This window comes from Corvus hawaiiensis, chromosome 2 (genome assembly GCF_020740725.1).
Source record: "Corvus hawaiiensis isolate bCorHaw1 chromosome 2, bCorHaw1.pri.cur, whole genome shotgun sequence".
Lineage (NCBI taxonomy): Eukaryota > Metazoa > Chordata > Aves > Passeriformes > Corvidae > Corvus > Corvus hawaiiensis.
This window is the reverse complement of record NC_063214.1, coordinates 118,717,045-118,730,457: the sequence shown is the minus strand read 5'-3', so window position 1 is coordinate 118,730,457 and position 13,413 is coordinate 118,717,045. Positions and strand designations below refer to the sequence as shown.

The window sequence follows — 13,413 nt, the reverse complement described above, 5'->3', positions numbered from 1 at the left end:
GGTGAGTGAAGAAGGGAGGACGGACACTGCACTCACCACACCAGCACGGGAAGGGAGCTCACTCAGGACATCGCCTGGGAGTGGTGCAGTGAGCCCAGCGCTCCCAACAGCAGGGCCTGGCACCACTGCCTCCAGCCTGGGCACAGAGAGTGGCACTGCTTCCTCCCTGCCTCTCAGCTCAACAGTGACGAGCCACTCCTCCTCCTCCTCCTCTTCTCCCGAGGGCTCCTCAGCTGTGACTCCCAGCCCCCAGCAAAGCAGCACCAGTGGCACCACTGAGACGCCCTTGGCCGCCACATCCCACCCACCCACAGCACTGGTGTTCTCCTCTGTGTCCTCCCCTGCTGGCATTACAGGCACTGAGTCGGATACCGTGACAGCAGAGCCCATCATGAGCAGCCCAGCTCCCAGCACACCCAGCACCAACCCAGTGGCTTCCACCTCTGGCACCCCTTCTGAGGGCTCCTCAGCTGTGACTCCCAGCCCACAGCAAAGCAGCACCAGTGGCACCACTGAGACCCCCTTGGCTGCCTCATCCCACCCACCCACAGCATTTGTGTTCTCCAGTGCTGGTGTTACAGGCGTGGAGTCAGGTGCTGTGACAGCAGAGGAGGTGACACCCAGCCCCGCTCTCAGCACAGCCAGCACTAATCCAGTGGCTTCTGCCCCCATCACCTCTCCTGCCTCAGGTATCACTGAGTCCATCCATTCACCCACGCTGAGCAGCAGCACAGAGACACCGGCACCTCGACACACCTCCACGCTCCTCACACAGGGACACACCACAGTGGAGGTGACGGCCACTTCATCTCCCATGGGGAGCCCTTTGTCTTCCATAACCACAGCCCCTGGAGGCAGCAGTGCCACGACTCCTCCTGGAGAAGGGGAAAGTTCCACCATGAACCAGGGGAACAGAACAACAGCTGAGCCCACTGCCAAGACCTCCCATTCCCTCTCTTCCACGACCTTGGGAAGCCCATCCACAACAAACCACAGTATATCAACATCTGTTAATCCTTCTTTCACTGGAACTTGCTGTGAGTATTTTAACATGTTATACTAAATTTATTTTGCTCTATGTTTGGAAGAATTGAGTATAATTTTCTTTTATTATTGTTATATTTGGTTGGAATTTGAGCTTTTTACAATGTCTTTTTTAAGATGGGAATTTAATCTAGGAATATGAATCCCTGCATCTACATACTTTTCTCAAAAGCTGCAGCTCCTGTCTGCAGTTCTTTTTGAAATGACACACCTTGTCTTAGGCAGTGCCACAGGGGCAAAATGCTATGTAGTTATGCTGCATAGGCCAAGTTATGCCAGTGGAAAGTTTAACTGATTTTTATTTAAGTCTTGAAATTTCCTTTTATGAAATAGTAGAGGCAGTTCCTTCATTGGGACAATCGGGTTGAATTTATTTTTGCTAACTCGATTCTTATTTGTTTCAATACTAATTATTTTCTAGCGTATATTTAAGTTTTTGCCAAAGGGCTGTCTGCCCATATTCAAAGAATATGCAGTAATGAATCTTTCATCATTTTCTAATGGATAAAAAGGTAAAGCAAAGATGGAAAAGAGGAGAATGCAGTCTTTTTGTACTCTGCACCCAAAAAAAAAAGGCAGCATGACTTCCATTTTTAGTGCATAATAGTATTCTTCAAGATCTACAAGTCCAAGGGATTAATCCTTTCCCTGATCTGGAGTCACAGTGTTCATGGAATGCAGTAGGAGATGTGCCCATGCACAATAAGGTGCAACTCGGTCTTTGACAATGGCTCAATGGCCAAGGACAGCCTGGTGACGAGTGGTTCCTCAGGGGTCACTACTGGGACCGGCGCTGTTTAATGTCTTTGTGGGTGACATGGACAGCGGGATTGAGGGTGCCCTCAGCAAATTGGCTGATGGCACCACACTGTGTGGTGCAGTTGGCATTCTGGAGGGAAGGGATGGCATCCAGAGGGACCTGGACAGGCTTCAGAGGCGGCCCTGTGTGAACCTCATGGAGTCCAACGAGGCCAAGTGCACGGTCCTGCACATGGATCAGGGCAGTGCCAAGCACAAACACAGGCTGGGCACGAATGGACTGAGAGCAGCTCTGAGGAGAAAGACTTGGGGGTGTTGGTGGGTGAGAAGGGGCATCACTTGGCCATGTGCCCTCACAGCCCAGAAAGCCAAAAGCACCGTGGTCAGCAGGGAAGGGGGCATTCTGCCTCTCTGCCCCACTCAGGTGAGGCCCCACCTGGAGAGCTGCCTCCAGCCCTGGGGTCCCCAACATGAGAAGGATGTGGAGCTGCTGGAGGAGGTCCAGAGGAGGTCACAAAGGTGCTTTCACCTCTGCAGTGGAGACAGGCTGAAAGTTGGTGTTGTTCAGCCTGGAAAAGGCTCTGGGGAGACCTTAGAACCCCTTCCAGTACCTAGAGAGAACCTACAAGAGGGACTTTGTACAAGGACACGTAGTGACAGGACAAAGGAGAATGGCTTCCAATTGAAAGAGTGTAGGGTTAGAGTAAATAGTAGGAAGAAGTTCTTCCCTGTGAGGGTGGGGAGGCCCTGGCACAGGTTGCCCAGAGAGGCTGTGGATGCCCCATCTCTGGAAGTGATCAAGGCCAGGTAGGATGAGGCTCTGAGCAACCTGAAGGTGTCCCTCCCATGGCAAGGGTTGGAACTGGATGATTTTTTATGTTCCTTCCAACCTCTTCTGTGACTCACTGATATGGTTCTGTGTTGCATATCTTTAAAAAACATTGCAGAGACTTAATTCTTCCTTAGGCAGTCACTTTTTCATTAATACTTTATTCCTTAAAGACACAGACTGTAACTACATGTTTCACAAGAATTTCCTTTTTGCTTTTCAGCTCCTATCACTTTGTCCATCCAGCTGCAGGAAGTGACCAGTACAATGATACAGTTCAGCTGGGAACCTCAAGGTGGCACAGGAGACAGTCCTTACACAGTGCGACTGCTGGGAAAATCGGGAGAGATGAAGAAGAAAATCCTAAATGGAACAAGTACTGTATTTGAAAATCTGCTTTCTGGTCATCAATACCAAATATCCGTGGATGTTTCAACTTGCTCTAAGAATGTCAGCACCTCCTTGACAGTTCAGACAGGTATTTCCTCTGGAATTTTTTCTTTTTCTGTTAGCAAACTAACACATTCATGGCCTGAACATGAAGCCCTTTTACACTGAGCACCTACCTGGACATGAATAAGCCATATACTGAAATGAGTAAGCAAAAGGAGGCCAAACTTTCAGAAATTTAAAGACAGCCTGCAAATTTTCATGGGGCTAAGGTCCAGAGCCCCGCTAGTCCTCCTGCCAAATTCAAAGCTTTACTGAGCTAGAACCACAGCAGTTCAATGTTCTAGCCTCTCCCAGCTCCATACACTTTATTTCCCAAGCCTTACTTAGCTGAAATATAATTTTTAAACAATAACTTCGTTTTTTCTGGTTATTCTATCTTTCATATCTCCACAGCTGCTGAAGTCTACAGTGGAACCACCAGGATTACCAGTGAAGATTTCAAGCCTGCATATCAGAACAAATCAAGTAGAGAATTTATGGAGTTTGAAAATAAGTTCATTACGGAGGTACTTTGCTTAGAAATTCTAAACTAAAATTTTATTTTGTGCTGAGCTCTTCCTAGTGTAAATAATCATGAGGATCTGGATATGAATAGCTTAAATGTGGGTGGGAAAGATTGTGTGATGGTTAGAAATGAAGAAGTGCTTACTTTTCATTTATGTTGCTGTCCTCTGAGGCCCTGATTTAAAGGAAATTCTGTCTGGAAGTTATACATATTCCCCTATTATGAGAGTGGCTTTTAATTGAATTATGGCCAGCATGTTGCTATATATTAAAGAAAAAAAAAAGATAATAACTTAAACCTTTTACTTTGCAGATAACAAAACATCTGCCACAGAAGCTACAAGAATTAAAAAATGGAACAAAAATGCGTATTGTAATTAACAGCATCACGGAAGGAAGTGTGATTGTGCTCTTTGACATTGTGTTGGATGTTGAACAAAATATAACAAAACCAGAGGTTTCAGATGCTTTTACAGAGGCCCTTAACAGGAGTACAGAATTTGAAGTTGATCTTAGAAAGACTGTTGTAGAAGGTATGAATTTGTTCATCCCTGTGAATTCAAGTGTGTTTTTCACTGATGGTAACATCCAGTGAAATGAGATTTGGTTGGGAAAGGCAAATGGTATTTGGTTTATCTCTTTTTCCGATACTGACTTAAATCTTTGTTCTCCTCCTGTTTTGTTTAACTCCACTGTAGCAAGGAATAGCTGTCAGCCAGGTTTAAATGACTGTGACCAAAATGCAACCTGCACTGCTGAAGGAGCCACTTACTCCTGTGGATGCAACAAAGGATTCACTGATAAGAGTCCCCAGGTTCCAGGGAGAGTTTGTCAGCAGGATCTACCTTCACGTAATTGCTTTATATAAGTTTAAAAACCCAATCCAAACCCAAGCCCAAGCTGAATCTTAAAAAATTTGCATGTTCGGTCTTTTCCCTCCCCTGGCCCTCTTTAGGTAATATCTAATTATGATTATGTACACTGGGCTTGGAGGGATTTGATGTCATGTGGTACCACAGTTAAATATTTCAGCAAACAATAGAAGAATGTTTCCTGGGCTTGTTTTTTGAAAGTTGTTTACAAAAATAAAAAGCATAAACTTGGTGAACTTTCAAATAAATTCTACTCACTGCCTCCAAATTTCTGTTTCACAGAACAGACAACTCCAGTCCCTCCAGACACCAACACCACCAAGACAACTGGATTTACAGGATCTACATCTAATTCCATTTTCACTACCACATTTACGTCAGCACCTTGCAGTAAGTAAATATTTGATACTGAATAGTAGAATGAAAATTATCCAATCAGACACAGTATTCTTCTTCATTGGTCATATCAGCTGTGAGGTAAAATCCCTCAGCATAATTTCAGAAAGGGAAGACTGATAAAATCACTGGAAATACATAATTATGTAAATATCAATCGAGGCAGTTTCTACACCTTGGTAAAGCTCTCCTGGACCCAGTAAATGTTCACTGGGTGCCTGCCTGCAGGCATAAACCACTGTGATAGGTGATTTTTCTTAACCCTATTATGAAGCACATTTAATAAATGCCTCTCTACTGCTCTGAATTTAGGATTTCCTGGTGGTATTTTAATAATACATCCTCCTGAGGATATCAGGATGAGTCAAATCTCAGTCCACCTCAGAATGCTCATGTTTTTCTCAACCAGCCACATCAATTCTCCATTGTCTTAAAGCAACATTGTACAATTCTGACCATTTACCACACCTTGCCTGCAATTAGAAAGGCTAGAAGCAAGTAGAATGTCACCCATTTGTGTTTTGGAGCCATCAAACAAATGGCTCCAAACCATTAATGTATGGTTTCTGTCTATAGAGCAAAGGGTTCACCTCTGCTCTGGTGGGAGAATGAGGTGAAAAACTGAAATCAGCTCCAACAAAACACACAAGAGTTTATATTGCTTTCATTTGTATTTTTTCTTCAGTATTAAATGTGTAGAATTGCAGAAGTGAAATGAACTGCTCTTAGCTGTATGAAACTTTCTCATTTTGCAGTGCCAGTGTCCGTCGAAGTTCAGAACGTCACTGCAGAAGAAATACAACTCAGCTGGACCAGTGGCAGCAAAGGCAGCCTTTACAACATCTCTGTCAGGGATGGAAGCCAGGAAATATACAAAACAACTACAGAAGAGACAAAAGCTGTGTTTAAGCACCTGCTTCCTGGCCATGTGTACATCATTTCTGTGGCAGTGTCATCTTGTGCTGAGAAGAATCAGACTTCAGTCACTGTCCAAACAGGTACCTCCTCCATCACCCTGGCATTTCTTTTCAATTACTATAAACTCACAGAGTCTTGTTGCAATATGATCTGGATTGGATCTCACAGACTCTTATTCCTGCAAGTCATTTTTATTTATTTGACTCATCCCCTTACTTGGATAGGACTGCGTGGATTAAAGAGGAGTTTGCAAGAGTAAGAACTCACTCTGTAAAGTTTCTGATCATGTTTTATTATTGAGCCAGATAATTCTGTACAGAAGTCAGGATATTTTGGTTGTAAATTTACCAGAAAATATTCTGGTAGTGTGAAGTTTAGGTTCTACGTGCTCTTGTGATTGCAAGCAGTCCTTAATTGTCATTGTTGCCTTTTTAATTTCATCCTAGGTTACAGACATTAAAACAAATTGTTTAATTGTGTGTCTGTACTAAAACTGATTCTCAAGGGACATGACACATAATATCCCTCTACAGCAAAGTTTCTCCTTTAAAGCTCCCCATTGGCATCTCCCCCTTAGCCAATTCCTTTAGACAAAACTTTTTCCACTAAAAGAATTGCCACTTGGCACAGTATAATATTGCTTTTCTATCATTGGAAGAGATCAAACATCAGCCTGTCAAAGGAAACCACTGGGTTATTTTGGCCTGATCCACGTTTCATAAAACTGTGCTGCACTTTATCGTTCTTTCCCAGTGGCTGAGAAAGTGTTCACGATTTCTTTTTATATAACTTAAAAGATCTAACTTGACTTTTGGCAATTGTAACTTTCTTCCAGCATTTCTTGACCTCTAAAACATTTGCAATCCTTTCTTGAGTTCTCTAGTGGATTGTCTGATTATTCTCAAAACCCTTCTAGGGCAATTATTCTGGCAGTTGACTGTGGGGGTTCCTTCTAATGGACTTATCCTCTGTCTTAGTCTTTAGGACCACAAAGCCAAGGAATTCTCATCATAATTTCCATTGAAATCTTTTAATTCTTCAGTCCACTGGCTTTCATTTATTAGTTTCTCTATTTAAAAAAAAAAAAAAAAAAGGTTTCCTTTTGTAACCTGGAGCCATCTGCCCTACCAGAAAAGTGTTTGTAATCTAATTAAAAAGAGCAATAAAGACCAAGTCATCCATATTTCATGTGAAGTTAAAGATTATGTTCAATTCTATGAGGAGAACTGGAGACATAACCACATAAAACCTGCTATACCACCCTTTAATGGGTTTTGACCCATTATAAATAATTCAGATTAGCCAGTCCAGGCAAGCATACTGAGGTTTTGAGACTCCAGGATGCATATTTTTTCCAAAAGAAATTGCAGGTGACTTTTACTTCTGAAAGCTCCATCTATCTTACCTGAGTTGTACGAGCATGTAGCAGCACAACCTATATCTTTAGCTCTCATAAGAAATCAGAGTTCTCAATGCTACTTCAGTGAGTTCTCACATACCACCTACCCACCCACCACCTGCCTCTCTTTTGATATGCTCCAATTTTATAACTTGCAGTTCTAAGTTCTCACTGGGCCAAAGGAACTTCTGCTTAGGTGACTCCTTGGCCATAATTAAAGACTTCCACTTATTCCATAATTTTCTTATTAGCAGCAATAATGCATGCACAGAAGTGATTATCTTGACTTTTAAATTTATTTTACAGATTCTGCTTCCTGTTTCGAAATGACTGAGTTTTGTTTAGCAGAAAGTACTGGCTGCTCTGAGTTAAAAGGCATGGCATGCTCCAGTAAGTTTATAGAACCTTAACATTTGTTTATCCATAACTACGGGGTATTATTTCACAATATAGTATCTTCCATGAGTATTTTGCCATCTGCTTTATGATGTCAGTTCACACAGCATCTGAAGTTCACACTGCTTTGGTGAAGAAGCTGCCTCCATCAAACTTCAGTGTCAGCTTCCAGCTCTATTTTAGTCTGGACTTTTCTATGTAAAGCCTTCTTCTTTTGGCTCAGGGCTCATCCACCTACTCGGGAGGATTTAAACACACTCAGAGCCTTGCAGATTCTAACAGACTGATGTTGCTCCTGCTGGAATCAATGGGAGAGTGGCTGTTGAATTAGTGGAGTGGGATGCACCTTGAATAATACAGGAATGGTGAGCAAGTTGTGAGCATTGTGATGGCTGACAAACTTGGAGAGATTCAGCTCTGAAGGTTCCAAAGCCAGGGCATTAGACACATATGACACACTCTATTATCATTATTTGATTAGTTTCTGGTTTTATCAATTCTTATTATAAATACATGAGATAACAAAGTCCAAAGACCAATTATGGAGTGACATCCTGGGAACCATCTCATTGTTTCTTCTTTTTAAATTTTTTTCTAGAAAACCAAGCATTTGCCTGCAGCGTTGTTTTAAAAAGCCAGATATTTAATAATACACTTTACAACTCTGAGAGTGAACACTACAAAACATTGTCTGGAAAGATCACAACAGATGTAAGTTGATGCAATCTTCTTTGTCAACTTGAATGAACCACAGAAAGGCTTGTGATTAGCAGCCTCAGACTCCTACATTCATTGTTAAATCAAGACTGGGACAGGTGAAAAAGAAAAGACAATATAGGGAGCACAAAATCTGCCAAGGACAGACAGTTTGTTGTTCAATGAGGAGGGTTATATTCCCTAAGCCATCCTCAAATATAAGTTATGTAGTGAAAGGCACTTTAAAATTCTATTTTTGTAAGTTCAAGGAACATCCTGTTCTGCTTACTTTCTCCCACTTCGCTAAACTGATGCCTGTGGAGGCAAAAAAAGAATATTCCTCAAAAACAGCATTTCAACACAGACTTGGAAACATGAAAACTTTGCAAGTGTGTACTGTGAGTCCAGATCATTGGCAATTCACTTCATGGAAGTGGCTGCAGGACTGGACAAAGTATCAAGGGGGTCATCTCAGGGGGAAAATGAGGAGAGAAAGTGGAAGCTTTGAGCTAGCAAAGCTGACAGGCAGAAGCAGCAGTCTGGCACTTCTTTAACAGCATGTTCAAGAAAAGCACTAATAATTTCAACACCTCTCAGGAATCCTGATGTATATAAGTCTGTTGGAAAGGTAAAATTACTGGGAGATTGGGGTAGACTGCTTTAAATAACTAACACAGCTATTTTTAGTGTGATGATCATACCCTTTAGCTAAGAAACCACAGATTTCAAAAGCAGTAATTAATTTGTTCTCACCACGCCAACTCGGAGGTAACCTTGTCTTATGACTGCTAACGTCTCCACTTCATGGATAAAAAATTTACTTTAGTAAATTTAGAAGGTTTCATCCAACCTGACTGAATGCAACAGGAATCCCTTTACTGGCTTTTAAGAAGCTTTTACCTCGTGCAAAGTGTCACCTTTTCTTCAAAAAATGACAAAATCAAAGAGAGGCTGTACTAAAATGATTGGAAATATAGACAATTTATGTACTGGATTTATTTTTTCAATCTGAATGTTGAACTACTTCTTTTATATTCCACAGTACTACCACTTTGTAGTAGTAGCTTTGAAATTTTACAGTTTTACCTGCATAAGTCAGGTTTCCTATCCAGACTACTCATCAAGGTGAGGAAAAGAAAAGCATTTTTGAAGTCTCTGGCCAAAGAGCTTAATGTGATGTAAAGTCTGACATGGGGATATATCTCACAGAAAAGATGGAGGCAGAAAACTGAGCAGTGACTCAGAACAAGGTCTGTTATCATCTATGAAAAATAGCAATCTTTCAGACTTTTCAGGTAAAATACCATATTTATCCACAGTGAGAAGATAACTTCTCTTAGTGGGTTGAATCAAACACTTAATTTTCTGAAAAGAACAGTCCTGACAAAAACATATCAACCAGTCTTATCTAAAAAAGGGGACTGCTTGTTCTTGCTCTATATCCTTATGGAAACACTAAGCAAGACTCTACTTTTGGAGATATCAGTGCAATTGATTTGATTTTGATTGGTGTCATGGGATTACACTCGGTTTATGCCAGAATGATTGAGAGGCAAATCACACCCCTGTTTCTCTTTGCATAGGTATTCTCTAGGCACATGACTTTGAAAATCTGGTGGCAAAAAAAACTTTTAGACCTCTAACATCAAGTTCTGTGCAGTTAGTGTGTGCTGGTAGTTCAAGGACCATGCTTGAAGTTTAGTTGCACATGTTAAAAAAAGTTAGGGGACACTGAACATAACTTTAGAAATATTGGGTGCTCTTTGTAGATTCCAGGTTTCGTACAGTCGGGGTCCCATATGGGTTTGTGGAGGAGGACAACTTGTTTTAATGCATTATTCATTGATAACTAGCTAAACAGATTGGAGCTTTGGAAGTCAAACTTAGATTTCACATTTTCAACCACCGACAATGCGTTGCTCCGGAATCCTCTTTCAATAAGTTTTTTATTTGTTGTTTCAAACCAATTACCTTGGAAGAATAGTAAGTGAAGAAAATTAATATCCTGATGTGTGCAGGATGTGTGCATTCCTGCTCTGCCTCAGCTGAGTGACAAGTGGAATAAATATCAATTTCACCTTGCACAGGTTGTTAGAGACATGCGCGCTGAACTGAACAATGACCGCTTCAATATCGTCGTGCTTGGGTTCAGACCTGGCAGTGTGGTTGTTGATTTTCTCTCCCTGTTGCCAAAAGAAGAGCCTGTGGATGTTTATTTTATATGGACCAGCCTGACTAAAATTATAAGGAACGAGTTTGGGAACCAAACTAAAGTAATGGTGCAACGTAAGTGATGCTGAAACAGCTTCTCTGTAATGGTGTGGGGACTAAAGGGTCAGATCTACTGCTTTTAAGATGATAAATTAACTTCTTTCTTTTAAGAAGTTCAAATAGTTCAAGTAACCTACTTAAACATTCACTGAACACACAGTGATTTCATACAGATTATGGATCTATTTTAAAGAGTGATTACGTATACCCAATTCCAGATTCAAAGGATGGGTCCTCTTCACACTAAAGGATCTAAAGACTCTCAGATTCCATCAAGAAAATCCTCAGAGCAGCTGTTATGGGTGTCACCAAGAGATCACAAGAACCCTCAGAAAAGATTTCTAGTTAACAAATCTTCACTACATACAAAAACATTTTCAATATTATTCAAAAGTTTCAAAGCTGCCAAGCAGTAAAACACAGCTGTCACTTAGGGCTCCAGGATTTCTTACACCCACTTTTTACTGTTTCTAGCTAACATTTCTAAAATGTGTTTTGAATTTTCAGCTCTGTCTGTTCAGCCATCAACTGACAACTATTCCTCCTGGAGAGTAGCAGTGATTGTCCTTGGAGTTTTACTTGGAGTTGCATTAGTGCTGATTCTCTTGGCAATACTGTTTTACATCTATGTGAGGAGAAGATCAGGTAAATACTTGGTTGAACCCTCAGGACTCATGGGAATGTTTGTCTACAAGCACTTCTAGGACAAGCCATCAGTTTCACTTAAGTATTTTGGGTAAGGCAGAAGATTAATATATTTGTCTTAAAATTCAATGTTAATTGTTTATATTAACTTAGGATAGTTCTACCCTCTCCTTCACAATGTCCATCATCAAACTCCTCAGCTTCTAACAACACCTAATGGATCTTCCTTTAAACAGGTACGGAATTTTTCACATTGTACACGTGGTAGAGTGAGAAACAGAGAAACTTCTCTTCAGCCTATCCCCTATAGGTACTGCAATGCCTCCTAACACTGGAAATCTAAGAGAGACACGATCCAAACTACTCAATACTGTCTTGTATTTAGGTGACACTGAAAACAGGGTGGCTGAGCCTGGTAGCTGTGTCAGGTCACCTGAATGCCCAGCTGAGCCCAGAGTCATCCTGTTGGGCTTTGTGTACTTGGCCAAGGGTGATTCACCTCCCCTGAGACTTTTAGCACCAAATAAAGATGCCTCTTTCTCTCCTGTGACTGCAGAATGGGCCCAGGATAACTAGTGTTCTAGCATATACATCTTGGTTAGGAGCTTGGAGAAAAATGGGATACATCTCAGTTATGTGGGCTAGCTATAGAAGTCCAGTGGACCAGAAATATGATTTGGAGGCTTCTGAATTTGGAGTTTCCTTTAATTGTTGGGCTATGAAGAAATAACTGCTTATAGGTCAAAAGCATAGCATGCTAAACACAGATGTGGCTTCACAGCATAGCCTTAATGTATTATGGGATGGGGGAAGGGAAACAATAGGTTAATTTGAGCCAAAAGTATTTTTCTCACCTGTTTTTGCCTGTTAAAAATGGTTGGCTGAGCAAGGACGTGCCATATAGTGCAATTTTGTCCTGCCCTTGGTAATTCTAAAGTAGAGTCCAGTAGAAGCAGCTCCTGTGGCATTGGAGCAGACCTTGCTTTAGATATCTTAAGCAATTAGAAGAAACGACCTTTACCTTTTCCCACCACTCTTAGCTGCAGTCCTGGTGAAGTTGCAGTCTGTTTCTCCTAGGGTGTAGTTTTTCCTGCTTGGAATGTGCTGAACAGATGACAAAGGGCAGTTTACTGCTGTACATACTTGCAGCAGGATTTATGGGTTTCATTTCAAACCAGCTCTCCCTGTATCTGTGTATTTTGTCAGTCTGCCTGCACTCGGAGTTCCTGTTGAGACACTGAGTACCCCATGATGCTGAGGCCCTGGCTCATGCCCCCTGAGCAGCCCTGGGTTTTGGGGATTATGTTATGGTTATTTGGCACAGGTTAGAGTAAGATGGTGCCAGAACTGCAGCACAGGGTGGGAGCTCAGCAGAGTGGTGGTGCACAAGCAGCTCTGCTCTGCTCCGTGTGCAGCCAGTGTTCATTCTTTTTATCCCTCCTTCCTTGTGCTATAGCACAGCTCCCTGCCAAGGACCCTGTCTGGAGTATTAATTTTAGTAGCAGGGACCTATGAAACAGGGTCTTGCATGCCTTGCTCTCCCTTTGCTTCCATGTAGTGTCAATTTGTCTGTCCTGCTTAGGTCTGAGGTGGGGAGTCACGGCCACCTCACTGATGGAAAGAGAGCGTGATTAGTATTTGGTAAACATATATTATGTGGCTTTTAAATATAGCTAGCTCTGGTGTTCCATTCACTGAGTAGTCACTCAACAATGTATTCTGTCAGTCAATACAAGTTCCCCAGGGAGCTCTGTTGAAAATACAAATGAGTGCTCTTGCTTATGTTAATACTCTTTTATTTGTTCTTTGAGGGATCTACTTTGAATAGCAAATCCTCATTGCCAGTAAAGCTTTCTGATGTCCTTGTAAATAGTGTTAAATAAAGACCATGTACAGCAGGCTTGTACTATAGAATCCTGGGATTGTTCATGCAAAATGTACTTAACATACCTGGAAAAAAAAAAAAGTGGTATTTTAAACTATTTTCTCAAAGATGCTTTCCAAATAAAATCTTTATTTTTACAATTGTGCATTCTGAAGGAATCTGCTGTTCTTGTTTTGTCATGTAAATTGGAGCCTCTTCTACCTGTGGGGGGGGAGGGTGGCCAGTGCAGTCCACAACAGAGCTAACCTTGGTATGATTAAACAGAGGATGATGTCTTTGAGCTAGATTAAACAAGAGAGAAGATCTACTGAATCTAGTTTTTTTACCTTCTACTTCATTAAAAATC

General features: G+C 41.6%; 1 protein-coding gene across 2 annotated transcripts; it reads left to right on the top strand.

The window, feature by feature from the left end:
* The first annotated feature begins 294 nt into the window (after positions 1-294).
* LOC125319345 (mucin-5AC-like) lies at positions 295-13,207 on the top strand. 2 transcript variants are annotated; one of them, XM_048290459.1, is made up of 12 exons: positions 295-1,037; positions 2,856-3,110; positions 3,479-3,591; positions 3,903-4,122; positions 4,288-4,440; positions 4,744-4,851; positions 5,613-5,855; positions 7,481-7,564; positions 8,169-8,281; positions 10,354-10,552; positions 11,045-11,182; positions 11,419-13,207. In XM_048290459.1, exons 1-12 carry the CDS (start codon positions 392-394, stop codon positions 11,448-11,450), a joined length of 2,304 nt encoding a protein of 767 aa, XP_048146416.1. In that variant the 5' UTR covers positions 295-391; the 3' UTR covers positions 11,451-13,207. The 2 variants fall into 2 exon arrangements, with proteins under 2 accessions (XP_048146416.1, XP_048146412.1); XM_048290455.1 differs by having other exon boundaries at positions 11,045-11,273.
* Positions 13,208-13,413: the final 206 nt, after the last annotated feature.

Excerpts from the sequence above, each read along its gene's own strand:
- LOC125319345 (XM_048290455.1), top strand. The coding sequence starts at position 392 with ATGAGCAGCCCAGCTCCCAGCACACCCAGCACCAACCCAGTGGCTTCC. Across the intron at positions 1,038-2,855 it reads TTCTTTCACTGGAACTTGCT|CTCCTATCACTTTGTCCATC; the intron begins GTGAGTATTTTA and ends TTTGCTTTTCAG. Across the intron at positions 7,565-8,168 it reads AAAAGGCATGGCATGCTCCA|AAAACCAAGCATTTGCCTGC; the intron begins GTAAGTTTATAG and ends ATTTTTTTCTAG.